The sequence below is a fragment of the Podarcis muralis genome, chromosome 14, assembly GCF_964188315.1.
Source record: "Podarcis muralis chromosome 14, rPodMur119.hap1.1, whole genome shotgun sequence".
Lineage (NCBI taxonomy): Eukaryota > Metazoa > Chordata > Lepidosauria > Squamata > Lacertidae > Podarcis > Podarcis muralis.
In genome coordinates this window covers 38,838,719-38,860,897 of record NC_135668.1, presented here as the reverse complement: position 1 = coordinate 38,860,897, position 22,179 = coordinate 38,838,719, and the positions used below count along the sequence as shown (strand labels likewise).

General features: G+C 46.8%; 1 protein-coding gene across 2 annotated transcripts in view; it reads right to left on the bottom strand.

The window, feature by feature from the left end:
- Positions 1–22,179, bottom strand: part of NTN3 (netrin 3) — a 111,031-nt gene that overhangs the window by 67,098 nt on the left and 21,754 nt on the right. For both annotated transcript variants that reach the window (XM_028705689.2, XM_028705688.2), the window contains one exon: positions 7,998–9,009. In XM_028705689.2, coding sequence (XP_028561522.1) covers positions 7,998–8,964 — 967 coding nt within the window. In that variant the 5' untranslated portion in view covers positions 8,965–9,009. The remainder of the gene's footprint in view (positions 1–7,997; positions 9,010–22,179) is intronic.

Genomic DNA, 22,179 nt, shown 5'->3' with positions numbered 1-22,179 from the left:
CTCCCAAGTATTGCTATTGGGACTGGTGGCACTTTTTTAGCTTTTTCAAAAATGATCTGGAGGTGGGGATGAGCAGTGAGGTAGACAAGTTTACTGATGAATCCCAATTGATCAGGGTGAAGATGAAAAAATGAAGAAATTGTGGAGAGCTCCAAAAAGATCCCTCCAAACTCTGTGAATAGGCATTGAAATGGTCAGTGTGATTCAATATAAACAAGGGTAAAGTGATGCCCACTGAAACACAAAATCCTATAATAGGATAGAATTCACCCAGCTTTTACTTAGAGTAAACCCAATGAAATTAATGCACCTAAGTTAGTAATGTCCATTAATTTCAATGGGACTAGCATGTGATACCCTCCACAAATTCACTAAACTAGCAGTGAGTGGCCAGGAACAAAACCTTGGCATCATGGTGGGTAGCACAACAAGGAAGCAGCTCAGCCTGGGAGCCTATGCAGGCGCTATACGGCCCATCCTGGCTCTCATTCAGGCCCTGATCCATGCAGGTGTTTCCATGCACCTCTCCCTTCTCTTGACTACACAAATAGTCAAGCACTTGTGTGAACCTCTTGTTTTTGTGTGGCTGGAATGTAGCCTGCAGTTATAAAGAGTTGTGTCTGTTGCCCTGCCTACCTTTTGCCTCTGGCTCCCCCTGCCCCACTATGTGGCCCCCAGAATGCTGTCCATGGGGTGCTTCAGGAGGGAAAAGGATGGATCAGGTCTACCTTTTCTTCAACTGTTGCTTCCGTATATTCCTTGACTCCATTTCCACCGGCTAAGGTGGTGGTGACCTTCCCCACCCCACCCAACCTGAATTCTAACTAGAATAACATTATATAACCATGGACTAACGTTATGTGATCATATAGTACATGGCCTTGTTCACAGAGGGCATCCCAGGATGAGAAGGGGAAACACCCATCATTGCCACCAGCAAACGAACCAGCGGAAATGAGGTGACCCGGGTTATAAATGTCTCCATTTTCATCTGTGAAATGGCTGAAGGTATAATAGCTGTGTTTGTTTTTAATTTTGCAGCCCCATCTACAAGCCCTTGTTCCACAGAAAACAGGGAGCATCAAACCGCAGTGGAAAAGGCTGTTTTTCTTGATACATATCTGGCTCATGCCATAAGTGTGGAGGAGGAGAGCATGTTCTTACAAGACTTAGAGGTATATTATTAGGTGGCAAATGAGTGCTGCATTAGGGGAGGTGTGTTATTGTTCAGTCCCTGCCTCTCCAGTAGTCCCTAGTTTCTGTTGTCCCTGTTAAATTCTGCCTTTGTTCAGAATGTCAGCCTCCATACATACTCATACACAAACGCCCATCTCTTCCCCATGCAGGCAAGCAAGAGGGATGATCAGAGTTCAAGGACCCATTCCAACCAGGCAAAAACACTCAAGGAGGGCATGGAGCAGAGCCAACAAGAAGTGTGGCCTGGGGACAGTTCTGAGGGCCAGACACAGAGGCTGAGGGGGGCGGGCACATTCGTCCCCTAGGTCTGAGGCTCCCCACTCACATAAAGGCCCCCTTCTCAGGTAAAGATTGGTCACTCAGCCAGCCTCAGATTCGAGGCTGTCCTGGTTGAATGTCCTCAGTTGGTGGGCCCTTGTGGACCTACCTGGTGGTGGCAGTGAAGCAACCACTCTGTGACGTGCTCTGAGCAGTACCAGAAAAACTGGCTCTGAACTGCCATTTTAATTTCCTCTCAGTTTCCTCGACATATCGCTCCAGGATATTGTAGCCTCAGAGAGTTGCTGGATCCAGCTATCTGGTGCCAGTGGCGGAGCTTCATGCTCCGGCACCGGGGGGCGGAGAGCAGGTGGGGGGCATGGCTGGCGCGCATCTCAGGGGCGTAGCACGCGTCCTGGGAGCATGGTGCACCGCCTGTGGGGGCGTGGCGCCCAGTGCAGGCAGGGGACAGCCACGATGGTGCCCCACCGGGATCGCGCTGCCGGGGGGTGGGTGTGAGGTTCCACTGGAGACATCCTAGGGCCTTGGTGCCCCAGCATCTGCCCAAAGATGCCAGCTGCTGACACCTGCCCTGTAGCTGTAGCATCTCTCTTCTCTGTCTCCATTCATCTCCTTGTGGCAGAAAGTGTCTCCACCATATTTGTGGAGCAAATCCCATCTGAACTTAGCACTCTTCATCAATAAATATGACCTTCTATTATACTGATCTGAGCTGACCAAAATATTCAGAAAAGAAAATGCATCTCTTTAAAAAGACATATTCCATTGGAACATCTTAGTGATTTGGAGGGGAGGGAAAGAGATTTCTAATAAAAGATTCTAGCAGAAATAATTCAGGCATCCTTACACGAAGGGACAATATGATCACCTAGACTATCCCTTGCACTGGCAAGTTTCCTTAGCCCTAAACGTTCCCAGCTGAACAACTCATCCGGTCTTCCTTTTTTTCAGTATAATAATAATAATAAAAGAAAATTAAGCTGCAGACAACCAAAGGTTTGTGCCAAACACACTAAACCCACAACTTGGAAATGTGCCCAAACCACAAATGTACTGAATCCTGAAAACTGTTCAGATCCAAGTTGTGTTTTTTGTTTCAGTAACCAGACACATTTTCATTTTAGGAAAACATGCACACAAAAATTCATTCATGCCACCCACCAATCTTTGATTAAATTGGGACGGTCTCTCTTTGACACAGAGTTTGCCATGCTGTCCCAGAAGAAAATAATGAGTTCTCTCTCTCTCTCTCTCTCTCTCTCTCTCTCTCTCTCTCTCTCTCTCACACACACACACACACACACACACACAGAAGCCTCACACAAACACCATCCCAAAGACCTGGGAATGATAAATAATCACAGCTTGCTGTCCTATGAAACCTGGTGGCCAAACCACATCTCCATGCACGAGAGAAAGAGGCTATGACTGGCTGTAAGGACTGGTTACGTTAATGTCCTGTCATGAGCCACAGTGTTCCATTGATGCACTGAATGCTGTGAGAATGGAATGCTGGATTACATGGGCTTTTGGTTTGATCCAAAAAACCGTATGCACCACTTGATTGTTAAAAAACAAGCACAAAGTCATTTACAAAAAGGTAAAATAATAAAACCGCAGGGGGGGGGGAATCATCACCATAGTTTAAAATAAATACTAAAACAGATTAAAATTACGGTACTTCAGTTATGTTCTTATGTGAAGAAACACAGGAACACAGGCGGCAGCAACCTTATGCCAAGTCCAATCATTGGCCCATCTAGTTCAGTATGGTCTACACTGACTGGCAGCAACTCCCTAAGACTTTAGACAGCGGTTTACTCTCAACTAGGGATGGATTGATCTGTAGATTTGAGTTTTCTCCATTTCTATTTTTTCTAATCTTAAATTCGGTTCTCCACATTTTTGCAGTAATTTGCAATAAAGAAATGAATTTAATCTTCATGAAAAAACCCCAGCATTTTAGTGTTAATTTCTCCTAATACACACGTTTGTATGCAATCTTGCCTATTATACACATTTTTGCCAAACAATTTGCCACAATATAACACATTTTTATCAATATATGCATTTTTATGCAGACTTCACCTTCGATACGCATTTTCTTATACATTACTGGCTGCAGAACCGCACTGCAAATCTGAAGGAAGGTGGATTTTAAGGATGCCTGCATTTTTGTTGGCACATTGTTTCACAAAGTGTGAATTTGGTAGGTTCACCTTTAAATGCAAACTGAATCAAATTTATCCCCCATCTTTTCTCTTGACCCTACCTGGAGATGCTGGGGTTTGAACACAGGGCCTTTTGCATGCCAAACCGATGCGCTACCACTGAGCATCTTTCTTTCGGAGAGACAGAGAGAAAGAAGTTGCACAGGTCCAGCAACCCAGGATTTTGCAACTGTACTGACACATTTATTCCAAGTCAAATACAGACAGAGAGGGTGTGTATGACAAAGGCAGGATAGGGGAGTGCTGAGACTATCCATGTCAACAATCCTAACTGTGTTGACAGGATACCTCAACCTCTGTGCCCAGCCTTAACACCTTTCTTAACACCTGTCTCTGTTGTCTAGGTGCTGCACAAGGAATAAGGAAATGCAAGCGTCTCTGTCTGCAGGTTTATGATTGACAAGGAAAAGAGGACAGAGAAGGAAAAGGCAGGCAAGCAAATTCATCCTTGCTCCAGTAGCAACCCTAAAATATAAATATAAGCCACAGAACATGAGTGCCAGATGTCAAGGCTCATGGTCCAAAGACTCCGCATAGAGTGCAAAGGGGCAGTGTTGTGGCAAGCAGAAATCAAGCACTCACAGAGAGCATTGCAACTAATGCAGCTCCTCTTGATGTCCACTCCAGAATGGGGAGGCTGTAACTCTCCATTCCTGATGAGGAACGGTTAGGGGAATTGGGTATGTTTAGCCTGGAAAAGAGGAGCCAGAGACAGCAATCCTCAAATATCTAAACGGCTGTCGCATGGAAGATGGAGCAAGCTTGTTTTCTTCTGCTCCAGAGTGTAGGACCCAAACCAATGGATTCAAGTTACACAGAGATTCTGACTAAACATCAAGAAGTAGTTTCTGATGGTAAGAGCTGTTTGACAGTGGAGCAGACTCCCATGAGAGGTGTTGGACTCTCCTTGCTTGGAGGTTTTTAAGCAGAGGTTGGAGGGCCACCTCTTATATATGATCTAGTTGAGATTCCTGCATCGATTCGGACTAGATCACACTTGGGGTCCCTTCCAACTCTACAATGATACGATTCTATGAATCTGCTTCCTTCCAACCAAGCAAGAAACTATGGTTGTTCTTGTTTTTTAGGAGTTGGAATTCATTTCACGCTATCTGTGAAGGTCTCTCCCCTCCAATTTTTTTTATTGAATTTAGGATTATGCACGTTACATGAGATAATAGTTGGAAGCATCCACCTCAGCCTTGAGAGTGAAAAGCAAGCATCAGCGACAACAAACAAACAAACTCCAACAATTACGTATGGAATACACCAGTCAGAAATTAAATTATGATGGAATCTACCAAGCAGTGCGGTTGAGGGAAAAGGAAAGTTTTAAGACATTCTCATTGCTATGGAAGATGGAGCTCCTCCAGAATGAAAGCTGGGTGATCAGGGCGCAGTTGTTCTAACAGTTCCAGGTAGGGTTGGAAAAGACTCCCCGTCTGAAAACCAGGAGAGCAACTGCCGGTCAGTGTAGTAGACAAGACTGAGCTTGATGGACTGATGGTCTGCCCCAGTATAAGGCAGCTTCCTACGTTCCCTACCCCATTGCACATATGTCAAGAAATGGAGGTAGAAACACCTAGAAAGGCAGAAGGTTCTAGACTTGGAATCACTGGTGAGGGGAAGGGCTGAGGAAGAGGATCTGCCTTGCACACAGAATGTCCCAGGCTCAATCCTCAGCATCTACAGTTAGGGCTCAGAGAGACACCTGCCTGGAACCCTTGAGAACCACTGCCTGTCTACCTAGATTGTTCAGTAGCCTGACTGCATGAGGCAGCTTCCCTACAGTAGACTCAGCTTCCTGGCACTGCTCAGAGAGGCAGGCTACAAACTTCTTTTTAAAAAATGATGGGGATCTACAACAAGCACCAGCACTGTGTCCTCCTGGGGCAGGAAGGCCCCAGCAGCCGCCTGACGGTGTTAGATGCTGACAACAGCCCTGCAGCCACAACATCTCTGTAGTAGCCACATCTGCAGAGCCACACAGCTCTTTGTGGCAGAAGTGTCTCTGCCCGCACCACATTTGTAGAGCAATCCCCATCAGTTTGCCTCCCTTGGCTAATAAAAAGGGCTGGCTAATATGTTCTGGAACCCAGAAGGCAGCTCTCAGAATGTCCTGCAAGGTTATGGCACACACTCCCTGCGCCTGTACAGTGTGTGGCACAGGGTAGCCTGGGCTAGCTGCAGAACAGTGTTGTGGGGTGGGGTGTGGGGACTTCCCAGGCGGGCCCTCTCCCTTTAATTGGTGCTAATTGCTGCGTCTGTTCCTGCTGGCCGGGGAGATGTCATGGTTGAAAGGCACAGAGGGGAACGCTGGAGGAGCTAATCCGGCTTTCAGCCACTAAGCCCCCTTTCGGAGGCGTGTGATAGAGGGGCTCTTTCACAGAAGGCACAAAGCCTGCAGGAGGAAAGGGAGAAATAGGAGATGGAGCCGACAGGAAAAACTTTCACACGGCAGCTCCGCTAAGCCGCCTTTGTGCGGGTGGACCCGTCAGGGGTGTCTTAAAGGGACACTGCCTCCCTCCTCCCCAAAGCCCTACGCCTGCATTCCTTTTTCTCTCCTCTTGTTCGCCTTTTCAGTCCCATCTGCCAAAGGGTTGACCCCCATAGGGATGCTAAAGGGGGAAATCTCCCCAAAGTGTTTGTTCAGCTAGCTAGGAGGGGCGTTCGAGGGAAGCGCCAATGACTTCGAGAGACTTTGGGCCAGGTCTCTGTTGAAATTTATCACACTCCTCGGCCTTCCCTGCATTGAGGTTGAGTTTCCTGCAGTTTCCTGAGCTGCTTTCTGCTGAAGCGCTTTATTCATTTGAGAGCTGACAGAGGTGCAAGCAATACTTAGTACAGTTTCATGCCATCAGAGTTTCCTGCTGTTGATTCTGCAGTTCAGTCCTCCTTAGTACTTAGCAGTCTGGACAGAGGTTCAGTGACATCAGCGTATGTAAGACTCAGTTGGGCAACCTGTGGTCCAAGGGCCTGGTTTCCATGCAGATCCTGGTCTAATTTCATCCAGGTGGCAAGGAAGCTAAATGGAGTGTCAGCACTGCCCTGTCACTTCCCCACCTACCTACCTACCTACCTACTGCCTGCCCTTCTGCTATCCAGCCCCCAGGCCACTGTATTGAACTTTGATTGCTGCAATTCGGCTGATGCTGCCATTTTGGTTTTCCTCCACAATGAACCAGAGGCCGCCTCAATTTGGTGCATTGTTGGATAAACAAAATGGCAGCCACCCAGGTGCTAGGCTACTCTATAATGTTACAAAGAAAGAAAAGTGGTGGTGGTGGGGAGCCTGTTGCACCACTGAGCTACAAGAAAAGCCCTCACTTTGAGCCTTCAGGAAGGCAATAACAGGATCCTCTTAAATCTGGAGCCAGCTATAATACTTACAGGTCCCCTAACGGTTTAAAAATAATCTGCATTTGTTGGAATATCAACGAATGAAAACCAGTCCATGCCATTTCTGTGGCACCCATTACTCAATTCATTTGGTTTCAACCTCCTTTGTACCTCTCCCCATGTCTAGCTACTATTTCCCAGGGCTGTTTAATTCACCATACACAGGGGTGACAAGCATTCCTCCAGGCTCCTCTACTGGGCACTTGGGACTCGCTATAGGCCACAACCTCTCCCCAGACAACACCTTTCACCATCCCTCCTACCATTCTTCTTGGCTGGAATGTGCCCTAGAACTCTGACCATGCATCTGGCTTGTCTGGATGGAGAGGGGTGTGTTTACACTCGTCCAGTACTGATATGCCGCCCCTGAAAAGTTCTCTAGGAAAGCATGGGGTCCTCAGGCTGAAAAAGAATCCTCCCTCTCAAGGTAGATAATTCTCACATGTACCTACTGAAGTCCAGAGAGGGTAGACAGGGGAGTGGAAGCGTGTGCATAAACTTACCTTTCTGTACTAAGGTAGAATGTACATCCATTACTCCACCCACTTTTGCTTCTGGCCCCGCCCACTGCTGGCATCTGGACCATGGGAGGTCTAGAACAGTACCCTACCCCTGACCTAACAAAATAGGCTGAGGGCTCTTGCATACGACAGCTCATGTCACAAAGAGCCAGTTGTGTAACAAGTTGGGGTTTTTTGCGGGGGCCAGGGTAGGGGAGATCAGCAGTATTTGTTCCTCTGTGATCTCCCCAACCCAGGTTTTTAGTTTTTTAGTTTTTGCTTTGTTCTGCTTGACCAGAAGACTGGCTGCAACCGTTCTAAACTAGATAGCAATGTATAGCACCAGGTCATAGGAGGCGATGGGACACACAAAGATAGGAAATTCTCTTACCTAGGCACTCGTTAGCCTCCCTGGCGGTGGCCCTCTGCCATGGACGGTCGTAATGGAACGGTTTGCAGCGGTCGCACTCAGGGCCCTCCGTGTTGTGCTTGCAGTCACACACCAGCTTGCCTTCTTTGTCCTTCACGCAGCGTGAGGCATGCCCATTGCACTTGCAGCGCCCTCCGACCTGAAACTCGCCCACAGCATAGTAATACGAAGAAGAGCTAGCCCCACCATCCTCGTCCTCGTGGTCCCGGCCCCCTAGTTCCCGGAACAAATGGGGGCGGCTGAAAATGACCCGGATGTCCGTGGCCGTCACCCAATCCTGAAGGACGGGGCTGTTGTCAAAATCTTGGGCTGACGGACGCCCGTCCAGAGTGCTGAAGGCAATGAGCCCTCCTGTCAAGGGGTAGAGGTCGGTGTGCCCATCGGTGCACAGAGCCTCTTGCTCGTTCTGTTTGGTGACGGTGGCTTTGTTGGGCTTGCCGTAGATCTTCCGGCACTGCGAAGAGTAGTACTGATAAGGCACCCATGTTTTGCCGTAATCCATGGACTTGAAAACAGCAGCTGACTCCGGACGGGGAGAGCAGAACTGCAGACTCACATAGATCACCTCAAACTTCTTGCCCAGGGAGAGGGTGAGGGTGATATTCTGGGGCGAATGGTGCAAGGTCTCTGAGCGCCAGCAGGTCATATTTGCAGCAGTGTTGAGGTCTGTGAGGTAGGATGCTGGGTGAGCTTTCCGGGGGTCGGAAGAGTCACAGTGGCGGGTCGCTGGCTTCCCGCATGTGCTGGATGCATGGACCTCCTTCCCAAAGGCCGCGTTGACAAACTCTGGGATGCAGCGGCGGGGTGCCCCCTTTTCGTCATAGCAAGGGTCAGGCGGGATCTGCTGCACCGCAAAGGGGTTCACAGCCTGAGACAAGTCTAGTCCGCAGGCAGTCAAGAGCAACCACAACATAGACAAGGGGTCCATCCTCCCAGTGAGAGATCTTCAAAAGTCACAGAAACCAGCTTCTCTCTAAATGAAAAGCAAATGTTGTGTTAAAATGGTTCCAGTTGTTCACTTGGGATGGGGGGGGGGGATGAGAGGACAGGAGCTCAGGCTGCAATATGTCTCTAGTCTAGAAGAGGGAAACACTAGAGAGGAAGTAAGCCAGGCAAGCTTGCAAACATTTTCAGCTAATGTCAAAGATTTGGAGGAGTAGCTGATGATCTTCTGCTGCTTAGGATAGGACAAGAAGCAATGGGTTCAGACTAGTGGAAGGTTGAACATTTTTTAAAAAAATGCTATGCACCTGCAAAGGTAATTCAGCAACATCACAAAGAGCTCAGGGAGATTGTAGAACCCCCTTCTTTTGATGTCCCCCCCCCCTTGGGATGTTGCAGAACAAAAAGGATATCCTTTTTGGAGTTTCTCTGCATAAGCTGCGGGAAAAGAGTCTTTGCATTCCTGCTGTGAACCACAGAGGGAATGGAAAAAATCCTACTTCTTTGTGAAGAGACAACTATTGGCATCTTGCTTATCTGTTTAACTGAGGCCAGGATTGTCTCATAGCCAGTTATCTTTCAGAGCCAGTTAGGAGTGATTAGGGTGATGGGCTGAGGAGAACTGTGTTCAAGTATCCACTATGCCACAAAGTGCAATTGGGACAGTCACCTTCTCCCAGCTTGGCCTACCACAAAGGGTTGCTGGGAGGACAATATGAGTACCGGTATAGGGGAAGGAATGAACCATGTACACTGCCCCAAGCTCCTTGGAAGAAGAGCAAAACAAATACTAATAGAAATAAATAAAATACTATAAACTAACTTTGATTTGCAAAAGATGTAGGCTGTGCACAGCCGAACAAGAATGTCTACATAGGCACAAGGTGAAGCTAGGTATAATGTGGATTGTGGGGATCAGATGCAGATCAGCTGGGATGGCCTCGGCAGTTGGCACTATAGGGCCAAGACTCAAGACTCACATAACTGGAAGAGGCATAGCTAAATAGTCTGGCTCTGTATAAGGGGGCTTCTTTTGTTCCTGTATTGTCAGTGCTGGGGAGCTGCTGCCAGTCAGTGCAAACCGTGCTGAGCTAGAGTTCCAACCCCTTTCTTGCTATCTGCATCTGGCTGGCTCCTTGCACAGGGCTCTAGTTAAGTGCCCCCCCTTCCCCTCCCTCCCTCCCTGCACATTCCTCTCCTGGCTTTGCTTCTTTTTAACTCTCCCGCCCTCCTCAGTTCCTCCAGGTGCCCTCCTCCTCTCCAGAGGACAGTGTGTTCCTGCCACATGCCGGGTGAAAATTCAAAGGTTTAATTAGCTCCTAATGCCCCCAGTAGGGAAGCCAGCCAGCTTCCAAAACCCAGCATCCCACATCAAAGGCCGAGGAGGAAGGTGTGAGCCCAGCGGGGCTGATCCAACCCCACTGGGCAGCTATTCTCTGGAAGGAGCAATGCTTGTTCCCACCCACTGCAAAGCCAGGGCAAGAGTTTACTCTCTGAATGGGATGCTAATCAGGCAATTTCCCGCCCGCCTTCATCCTGCTTCGGGTTCCCTTTGAGCGGCTTGTCCCTTAGATTATGGAGCAATGACAGTTACTAATGGAGGAGGCTGGGCTGGGTGGGGAGATCCCAGGCTTCCTAGCAGCAGTTAAGACGGCTTCTGGTACATTGTCTTCAACTTGAAGTTAGAGGCAGACTGTGGTTCCTGCCTTGGGCTCAAAAAATAAACAAAAAGGAAGGAGTTGCAAATCAAGATGTCTGCAGACCAGCCAATATCCTCCAAGTCTGATGGGTTTTTCCAAAGGCGATTATATAAATTCAGGGGGAATAAGGCTACTCAGTTGGCTTCTATCTGCTGTGTGTACTACTTCTAATATTGTGAGTGGGACAGTCCAGTTGGTCTCATGTCCTGCATGCAGGTTTCTGATAGACAACTGTGTGGCCACTGAGGGAATAAGACACTGGACTAGACAGGCTTTTGGGATGATCCAGCAGGGCTCTTCTTATGTCCTGAGTAACAGTGAGAGAGGGCTCTTGTGTTTCTTCCTTGCCTGTGTGCTTCCTGGAGGGATCTAATTGGCCACTGTGAGAACAGGATGCTAGACTAGATGGGCCTTTGGTCTGATCCAGCAGGACTCTTCTCCTGTATGGAGGAGGAGTACTGCATCCACATTTGATTTCAAGCATAGTGGCCTGGCCCACTGAGCAGGGCCAGGGAAGCAGAGTGAAGGATGAGCAGGGGGCAGAACCACATTGGATCATCAGACAAACAGAATCTACCAAGCCATGGGTGGATCCCAATTGGTCCAGGAAAGGGCCGTCAGTAGCTAAATACATTTGCCGAATGCCTAAAGTCTTTTCAACCCCCAATGCTTGTTACTTCCAGAATGCAGTTTTCAGCAAACTAGTACAGGAGGGACTGATTGTTAAGCCACCCTGGAAATCGTAGCTCTTGGGGTGGGGGTGGGAAGGGTCTCTCAGCTCCTGTAACCAACCACAGCTCCCAGAATTCTTTGGGGGGAAGTCGTGACTGTTTAAAGTGACACCATAGTGCTTTAAATGTTTGGTGTGAATGTGGCCCTAGTTAGATACAACTCGTTCTCACTTTGGGGCACTGTGGGTGATTAAAAATCACAGCTTGTAGCCACCAGGCAGGCACCCACCACAGGGACCCTGATGGCAGGTGTTGGCTAGCCTGTGGACCCTTCCGCGGTGCTGGCAGGTACCTGAGAGTGTGCGAGGTGCTGGTGCCAGGTCTGGGCCAGCCACTCTGTCTAGCCTAACCTACCTTGCAAATTTGTTGTAAGGGGAAAATATTGGATTTCCACAGTCTACGCCCTGAGCTGAGACAGTAATCTGATAGATAAATAAAGAAAAATGAATTGCACAACCTAACGCAACCTGAGGCATACTGCCTGCCTGGATTAGGAAGGAAGGAAGGAAGGCGGACAGCCAGTTCAAAAAAAATTGTCTGCATTTTTTTTTCATTTGCAAAAGAGAATTGCTGTTGCAATTTGGGTACAGGTTTGCTCTCTTTTCCATGCCAAAACCACTAATGGCCTTGGAAACTCCTCCCTTACTAGACCAAGATATGGCAGGCATTTGGGCTGGCAGCTTTGGATAACACCTGATCATAACAACTGAGAGTGTGGTTGTGGGTGGAGAACAAGGACCCAGGAAGTGACTAGGTTGTCCTATCAACCACTGTTCAGTTTGCTTCATTCACCAGGAACAAAAGAAGATGCGTAACACTGAGTCAGATTCTTGGTCTATCTAGTTGTTTTGTCTATCTAGTTGTTTTCGGGACACTCCGAAACCACCAAAATTGTTGAGTTTTTCAGTTGACTTGCTTAAGATCCAGGACAAAGCACCACCTTTCAGAAATCCCCCCTGGACATCAATTCTGCCATTGAAATCCTGGTAATGTCTGGGAAAATCTGGGCATATGACAGCCCTATGCTGACTGGCAGCAGCTGCCCAGGATTTTTGGCAGGAGACATGCTTCCAGTCCTACCTGGAGATACTGGGTATTGAACCTTGGACCTTCTGCATGCAGATGCTCTACCGCTAAGTTACAGCCTTTCTCCCAAATGCAGTCTGTAACTAAATCTTGCAATGAAGAACTCTTGGATTCCGGAACCCAAGTGCTCCATTCCATCGCAATCCAGTCCTGTGTGTCCTGTACATCAATCAGTGAGTGTTCTGTTTAGAGGTTCTTTCCTCCCTTAGAGTCACCCTCCTCCTAAAGTTCTGCTGCCCTTCTGCAAACCTAATCAGGCTAATCCCTCCCTCTTGAAAGGTGCCATTTTGGCTACAGAAACATCAACACTTGGGAAATCTCACTTGATCTTGGTATATATGCTCAGAACATGCATTCATTTTTTGCTTCATGTGAAAAATTTGTATCCCACCCACTTTCCAAGAAATTCAAGGTGATGCATCCAACCCTAATCAGAGTTGACCCACTGAGAGCTACAATTCCCAAAGTTCCCTGGGAAGAGGGATTGATTGTTAAACCACTCTGAGAACTGCAGCTCTCTGGAGGGAATAGGGGTCTCCTAAGAACTCTCAGCAGGACGCGGGTAGAGCTGTGGGTTAAACCACAGAGCCTAGGACTTGCCAATCAGAAGGTCGGTCAAATCCCCCCGACAGGGTGAGCTCCCATTGCTCGGTCCCTGCTCCTGCCAACCTAGCAGTTCGAAAACACGTGAAAGTGCAAGTAGATAAATAGGTACGGCTCCAGTGGGAAGGTAAACGGTGTTTCCGTGCGCTGCTCTGGTTCGCCAGAAGTGGCTTAGTCATGCTGGCCACATGACCCGGAAGCTGTACGCCGGCTCCCTCGGGCAATAAAGCGAGATGAGCGCCGCAACCCCAGAGTCGGCCACAACTGGACCTAACGGTCAGGGGTCCCTTTACCTTTAAGAACTCTCAGCACCCTTAACAAACTACAGTTCCCAGGATTCTTTGGGGGAAGCTATGGCGGTTTAAAGTGCTTCAAATGTATAGTGCATGTGGGGCCAAAAGTGAACTAGATGGACCAATGATCTGTCGGTATAAGGCAGCTTCTTGAATTCCCATCGAGTCACATATTTCTCTCACACAGAGAGACACACATTAGTCTGGCAACTTATTCAGCAAATCTCTGTGCAGTTGGTGCAGAATGTCATAACACATAAGGAAATCAGCCACAGCTTTGTTGGCTGAAATAACAACCAGCAACGGGTCTACAACTGTTGCTCCAGTACCAAAGCGGGGGGGGGGGGGGAGAATGGGGGAAGCTATATCCAGCCCTCCTATTTTATAGTTTGGGTCTAGGCAAAACGTCTCTCCCTGGCGCCCAGGATGATGTGCATTCTTGGCCAAAGGATGCCCTAAACTCTGGATGTGCCAGATTGCTTTGCGCGGTGCTGAATCAATTCCAACAATTTGAAGGGGGGAGGGGAAATAGATACACTTGTTTTATATTAAAGGAACAAGGGGTCCTTAGTAGAGAAGTGAGCCAGCCAAGTAAGCAAGCCACTGAGCTGGGTTCTGTGCCCAGCTCCGCAAGAAAAGTATTTTTGAAATATTAATTTCAAAATATACATTTCCCCCTTTTAAGCCAAGAAAGTGTGAGGGATTTCTTTCCATTTAGCTGTCACAAATGTGTGCATTCTTATGGCCATGCAATCTCTCTCACTCCCCAAAGATGAATGATGCAGAGCTTAAAAAGTCAATACCGGCTAACCAAGTTAGGCGACCTACAACTCCCCCCACATGGGCTAGTAGTTCAATAGGTATGGGAGGAGGCAGAGCCCCATTCAGGCACCCTTTATATTGTGCATTCATGATGAGTTGTGCTCATTATGGTATCGTGGCAGTTATACTGCAATTCCACTTTCAATACTGTGCTATTCCTCTCACAGAGCTACAGTTCCCAGAATTCCCTGGGAAGAGGGACTGGACGTGAGAGCACCCTGGGAACTGTTGCTGTGTGAGGAGAATAGGGGTCTCCTAACTACTCCCAGGCCTCATGAAGACTTCCAGCTGTGACACGATTTGTAGGCACAGGTCCGAGCATGTGCTCCCCCCCCCCCCATTGTCCCACCAGGAAAACCTACTGTTTACTGCTGAATCAGAACAAACGTCAATCAGTTTTTCCATGATGCTTTGGAGGAAGCCATGAAAATGGTATCGTAATGTTTTGTAGTGCAGATGTGGCCCTTGAATTGCCTTGATCTGACAGCAACGTGAAGCAGAAAAGAAAGAAAGAAAGAAAGAAAGAAAGAAAGAAAGAAAGAAAGAAAGAAAGAAAGAAAGACTAAGCACCAGCCCCACTGAATTCAAGCACAAGCAGACACTGAACTATAAATTTCCCAGTCAGACCCCTAGGAGCAGAAGCAGCAAAACAAAGCTAATCTGCAAGTGACTTTGTGGGTTTTTGTTTCCAAAGGCTTTCCAGGAAACAATGACTGAGGTGGTTCTACACATACCAGTGAGAAAGTTAGTGTGTGCGTGCAATCGGGGCTGTGTACACACTCCTGTTGACCCTGCATTTAATGTGCTCCCACACTCATTTGTAGAACTATCCACATTGAGAAACATTGGAGAAGAGCAGAGAGTTTGTCAGGCTCTGCATTACAATACTGCAGCGGCGGCTAGATTATGTGTAAAGAGATTTGGGTCGTGTTTGCCCACATCCAGCAACAGAGCTTCAACCTGGCTATATAGCATAATTTCACCACTTTTTTTAGTTACCAGGCAGCAATTGGTATCTGCTCTTGGGTCTCAGAGAGAGCAACAAGTGAATGGCAGAGCATGGAGTTTTTGTCTTTCCTCCTCCTTCAAAACTGCTCCAAGGTGGGTGTGATGCTGTCTCTGTGCTTTCCGCCCCATGTTCCCTGGGAACTGTCCAGCAAAAGAGCACAGGAGAGCAGTGCTGAATCCTAACCCCAAGACACTGTGGAAGGGTCTGCCAGCTGATCCTCCTCTCTCACCAAGGTGGACAGGAGAAGCTTAGACCTCCTATGGCAGAGGTTTCATGGGAACCACAGCTGACTTGCGAAAAGCTTAAAGCGTGCACTCAAACTGTTACAGGGCCCCTCCAGACATCCTTTTTATTCTGCATTCATGCTGATTTGTGCTCAGGATAGTATTGGAGCAGTTATAAGTAGTCCTGCTTTCAATACTGTTGGCACCTGCAAAACTTTCCAGGCAAAGCTACTGCTTCATTTCCAATCAGTGCATGTCCCAAAACTCCCTGCTGAAATCCTGCAATTTGTTATACAGTGGTACCTTGGGTTACAGACGCTTCAGGTTAAAGACGCTTCAGGTTACAGACTCCGCTAACCCAGAAATAGTACCTCGGTGTGGCGTTTGCCCTCCTAGGTGTGTGACATCATACTGGGTTCATAAGGAAAGGGTTAACTAATTGTAAAATGCCTAACCAATAGGAACCCAAGGGGAGGAGTTAGAGTTAGGGTTAGAGTTAGAGTTGTTAAGAAGTCAGTCTGGAGTTAGAGAAGAGGGAGAAAGGATAAGTCTGTGGTTTGGGCTAGTCTGATGTGAGAGAATCTATTAAGAGGAGTCAGCCAAACAGTTGAGATAATCAGTCAGAAGGTATTAGGAAGGTATAGGCCGGTAAAGAAACTAAAGTTAAGAAACTGACCAGAATATTATCTGAGAAACCATAAACTTGTTAATACTTATAAAATAAACTTGTTTATTTGGTTCAATTTAAACAACTGTCTGGACTCAGTGTGTACCCGAGAGTAACGGGTTGGTAGCAGCGGGAAAGCAGGCACAGTGGTGGCACAGGGATTAATAGACCGTCAAATGTCTGAGGACCCTGTGTGATCGCCACACTCGGGTTAAGAACTTTGCTTCAGGATGAGAACAGAAATCGCACAGCTGTGGAAGCGGGAGGCCCCATTAGCTTAAGTGGTACCTCAGGTTAAGAACAGTTTCAGGTTAAGAACAGACCTCCGGAACAAATTAAGTTCTTAACCCGAGGTACCACTGTACTGCAAATGCTCCCCCAGACATTTCTGCCCTGCATACAGTATATTGTGCTATAGCACCATAGCGTCCCTCCTGATAGCAATGATGCTGTAACATTGGAGAAGCATCGCAGAACAACTAACAAAGTAGAATTATGTCTAGCCAGTCCAGTCAAAATCCACCAGTAATGCATTATTATTGCAACAAGGACAAGTTGCAGAATACCGCACACAAACCCTGTGCGTGCATGCGTGTGTGCACACGTGCACACACACAACCCCCCTTCTTTAGGAGGGTCCTAAAGAAATAATTTGATTTGCCCATGTTTGTCCTACACCCCTTCTCTCTGGTTTACATGGACACAGAGAGATAAAATGTCATCCACAGCCTGATGAAAAATGAGTGGACGAGCCTCTTACTTTGCAACAGGCTAGGAAATACATGGAAACAGCAAAAATTGCCATTTCTGAATATTTTTCCAGCCCAGTGTGAGATCAGAGGTTGAGCTCCCCCTCTGGAAAACTGGGGCAGAGTGGGGAGGAGAAATGATCAGGATGATGACCACAAACAATGTCTGGCTGCTAAGGACAGACAGTATTTATAGAATGCTGAAAACATCCAACACACACATAGACCAGAGGCTCAAAGCCTAGAGTGGAGATGGGGAAGCTGCGGTCCTGTTCATCTACAACAGGGCTGGGGAACCTTGTGGTCAGGGATGGTGGGAGATGGAGTCCAGCAACATCTAGGGCCACCACTTTCCCACCTCTGCTATAAATGATGTGGCTCCAGAATTGCTAGAGCTATGAAGGGGCAGTCTTCTTTGACTACTTTAACCACTATGCTAGGCTGCTTCCAGTGCAGCAAGATCTCAGATTACAACTAAGCATACTTTTACTGAAAGTGATGACATCCAGCTTTGGCTGGATCATGCCCTTGGTATGAACCTGCTATTCTATCCCCATCCCAGTCCATTGGTTATGCTGGGTGGGGCTGATGGAGTTTCATACCATATGTGCCCATTTTATATGAGATCTGCATATGTGCCCATTCTATATTGGGTGGGTGGGCTTGAGGGCCACCAGAAGTCATTGGACTTGAATCTCCATCAGCCTCAGTCAGCTTAACCAATGGGCAGTGGTGGTGATGGGAGCTGTAGATCAGCCACTTATGGAAAGACACAGGTTTATAAAATTAGGTATGGCACAGAGAAAACGGACAGAGAAAAGTTCTTCTCCCTCTTGCATATGACTAGAACTTGTGGACATCCAATGAAGCTGAATATTGGAAGATGTGGGACACATTACAGGCCTATGCAGTGCATAGGCAAACTATGAAACTCACTCCAAGACGCAGAGAAGGCCACCAACCTGTATGCCTTTAAAAGAGGACTGGACAAATTCATGGAGGAGAGGGTCACTGATGGCTTCTAGCCATGATGGCAATGTTCTGCCTCCACAGTCGGAGACAGCAATGCCTCTGAATACCAGTTGCTGGAAACCATGGGAGAGCAAAGAGGGCCAGTGTGGTATAGTGGTTAAGAGCGGTAGACTTGTAATCTGGTGAACTGGGTTTGATTCCCCGCTCTTCCACATGCAGCTGCTGGGTGACCTTGGGCCAGTCACACTTCTTTGAAGTCTCTCAGCCCCACTCACCTCACAGAGTGTTTGTTGTGGGGGAGGAAGGGAAAGGAGGTTGTTAGCCACTTTGAGACTCCTTCGGGTAGTGATAAAGCGGGATATCAAATCCAAACTCTTCTTCTTCTTGTGCTCAGGTCCTGCCTGCAGGTCTGCTGCAAACATCTGGTTGGCCACTGTGAGAACAGGATGCTGGACTAGATGAGTCACTGGCCTGATCCAGCAGGCCTCCTCTTATGTTCTCTACCTCTATTATATGAGGAGAGGTGCTCAGTTTGTAAGTGAGGAAAGGGCCAGCATTTCTCTAGGGGTATTAATGTCAGAATCTGCAGCAGAGGTTCTGGCCTTCATCCTTGGGGCAGCTGAGTGACCCTCAAGGAGCCCAGTGCTTCTTCCTTCCTTCTCTCTCCTGTTGTATCTCTCTTTCTCTTTTAGTTGAGTCATGTTATGTCAATATTTTCTCTGTTAACAAAGAAGTGGCTTTTTAAAAAAAAAATCAAAAAAATCCCTCTGTAGCGGGATGATGAATCAGCAACAGACTTCGAGCCCTTGGGGCCCAAAAATTCCTGCTGTTTTGATTCCCTGCTTCTGTTTTTATTACCCAGGTCTTGGCCAATGAGCCAACAGATGGGGACCAAAATATCAGGGCTGCCAATGCTCTACATAAGCACAAATCATTGCTGGGCATATCTTCCTGGGGTGGAGCTTTTGAACGGGGGTCAGATATGCATCCAAGGGCCTAAGTAAACATCGATGTGAAATAAAATCCCTGTGGCATTTTTTATTTTTATTTTTTTGGCGGTGGTATTCTTAGAGGAAAGCTGCTTTGGGAGGGAGGGATTTGGAAAGAGAAGCAATGCTGTAGGTATTTAACTCTTTCCTCCTGCCACTTCTCCGTTCCATTCAGCATTCCCCCAGCCAAACACCCCAGCTAAGGTTCTAAATACATTTACTCTCATGGGTACATGGCTAGATTCCTGCAGCGGCAAAGGGCGGTGAGTTAGAACAGATAAATGCCACTTGGAGAAAGGATTCAACACACCTAAGATCATAAGAACATATGAAGAGCCAGTGGATCAGGTCAAAGGCCCATCTAGTCCAGCATCCTGTTTTCACAGTGGCCAACCAGATGTCCATGGGAAACATGGAAGCAGGATGAGAGCACAAGAGCTCCTCTCCTGTGGTTTCCAGAAACTGGTAATCAGAAGCCTCCAACTGTGAAGAAAGAGCATAGCCATTGTGACTAGTTCATAGCCTTATCCTTCAGAAATTAGTCCAACCTTCTTTTAAAGCCATACAGAATTGGTGAGATAGATCAGTCAGTAGAGCAAGAGACTCTTAATCTCAGGGTCATGGGTTTGAGCCCCATGTTGGGCAAAGTTTCCTGCATTGCAGGGGATTGGACTAGATAACCCTCATGCAGTGTTTGAAATTAGCCAGGGGCCAGGCACATTTTGCTATCGGCCACTTGTGACCAAGTGAGGATGCCTAGGCTCCAGGATGGCACCTAACATCTCCACCATCTGGAGGTGCATGCCTGGGGGTCATGGGATCCACATAGTTTTCAAACACTAATTCCACATCCTGTAGGAAAATGTCAATAAGTATGTAGACTGTCCCTGGATAAAGTGACTTTTCTTCTTTTAGGTTCTCAAAGTTCTTAATCTAGCTCAAGGTTGTCATCTGAACTAGCCAGATGTTTAACTGATAATCAATCACAGTCAGTCCATCATTTGAAAAATAAGACTATGATTCTATGAGGGTACATGCCATCACTGCCTCCTATGGGAATAAATTTCATTTTCCCTGGGTTAAGAAATCTTTTCTTTTATCTGTCCTGGTTCTTCAACTCATGTCCACAAGTTCAAGTGTTGGGGTTTACTCTCTCCATGCCATGCATTCTTTTATAGACTTCTGTAACATCACCTCTTACTCTTTTTTTAAAAAAATAATAAATAAAATGTCCCAAATGTTGCGCGTACACACACACACACACACACACACACACCCCAGTAAGGTACATCACCACAGGGATGAGTCTGTAGTAATTGTGATCCTGGGTAATTAACAAAAAACAAAAAACTAATACTTAAAGCAGACGGGGTATGACTGAGCTGTACACCAGTATAGTGATTCTATTGAGCAGAAGAGATCTGGCTACCTTAAGTACCACACACACACACACACACACACACACACACACACACACACACCACTCTAATACCAAGGTCTTGCTTGTATGTAGCAGTGAGCTCAGGGCAGGACTTTAGAGCTACAAGTTCAGGGCCCAACACAGCGGAATGCACACAAAAGTGTCCAAACTCAGAAAAACTGGCTTATCACATTCCAAAGACAGTCAAATAACAGGCATTGCCAACCTAAGCAGGTCTCCACTTAAGAATGTTATGAGTCTACAATTACCTAATTACATCACTGCGTCTGGCTTATCTTTTGAGGTCAGGCAAGTGGTACCTGGTGGAAGGGCCTTTTCCTCCACCACAGTGGAATTTGAGACAGGATGCTTGGAAGAGAAAAGATACATCCCTCTCCTTGCACGTTGAATGTTATTTCCTAATTGGAAGGATGCAGAAAGAGAGGAGAAAAGCTTGTCCTGTGGCTCCTTGGCTCCTTGCAACAGTGCCAGAAGCACAGTAAGGAAAAACGGAACAGTAGTATCAGATCCAACATGTTGGACCACAAATGGGTCACTGATAGGTGGTGGAGCTGAAGAACCTGAAGGCCGAGTCATGTGAAAAATAGGTTCTGCACACAGCCAAAGAGCCTCAGTTGGGGATACTAGCTTAGCATCACCCATGGTATCTTTGAGTGAAAGATTCTGAATGATGCTCAGTCCCCCCAAAGAAGTCAGAAGGGGCTGACTTCACGTCTAAATTCCCAGATGAATGAGCATAGCATGGGGATGCCAGCAACCACCGGATCTAGAACAAGGAACCTCCAGCTCAGTGTTTGCCTGTCCCCATTTTAGTAAGGCATCAAAGCTGTGGGGTTTGGAGCCCCTTTTAGTGAAGTGAGGCGCACTGGGCTGGTCCTATCCAAGTCAACCAATGGGGCTGCCTCAAAAGCCTTTCAGTTCAGGCTGGGACTTTTCCTGAGCAACAAAGGGTGGGATAAAAATATGATAGAAAATCATCTCCAGGCTGATAGTAGATTAAGACTGATGGACATTTGTTGGGGACTGAAACCGGGAAAGGGGGGGTGGAGTCTGGGAATCCAAAGGGTACATAATTATAATTTGTTCTGTTTTCATTTTGTTTTGTTATTTGTATGAAAATTGGGAAATTCGTGGAAGGGAATTTGGGTCGACTTTAGAAAATATGTTTTAAGAATGAGTATTGATGTATAAGTATTGATGTATAATTTTGGATAAGGATTTGCTGAACTAATAATTTGAATTGGAATACAAGAAGGGGAGGTATGAGGAGGTCAGGGAAATATGTTATTGAAAAATAAGTATTGTGAACTTTATGTGTTTTTAAACTCTTTTTCTTTTTCCTTTTTGATTCTTTTTTATTGTATTAAATCTGAAAACTTTAATAAATATCTTTAAAAAATATATGATAGAAAATCACACCTTCAGCATGAGAGCAATGTGAACACTCAAACACAGTGTCTCTGTATTTGTATCATTTATGAACACAACAGAAGCATCTTAACTCTGCAGCTCTTGTACAGTGGCAAATTCAGAAGCACCATGTCCTTTCACAGTAATCACAGCCAGGCCCCCTGACCATCACACCCCTCACAGCTACATCCTCTTCAAAGATTATGCAACTTTCTAAAAAAATACAACAATCTTATAATTATACAAAAATAATAATTAGGGATGCATTTCAATGATCAGTGCAGACCTCATGTGTTGCCTTTCATCTAGATCTATTATTTTCTGCGCACATATATGAGGATGCTCCAACTCAACTTCTTTCAGAGTGACTTATGTTGTATTTTCCTTGAAGTTCAGTTGTACGTAACAGAACTTGCATACCATTCTCCTAAAACTAGAGCACCATGTGTTTTCAGTATCGCCAAATGCTTAGCACTGGAGCATACAGATCAACAACTCCTTGGTG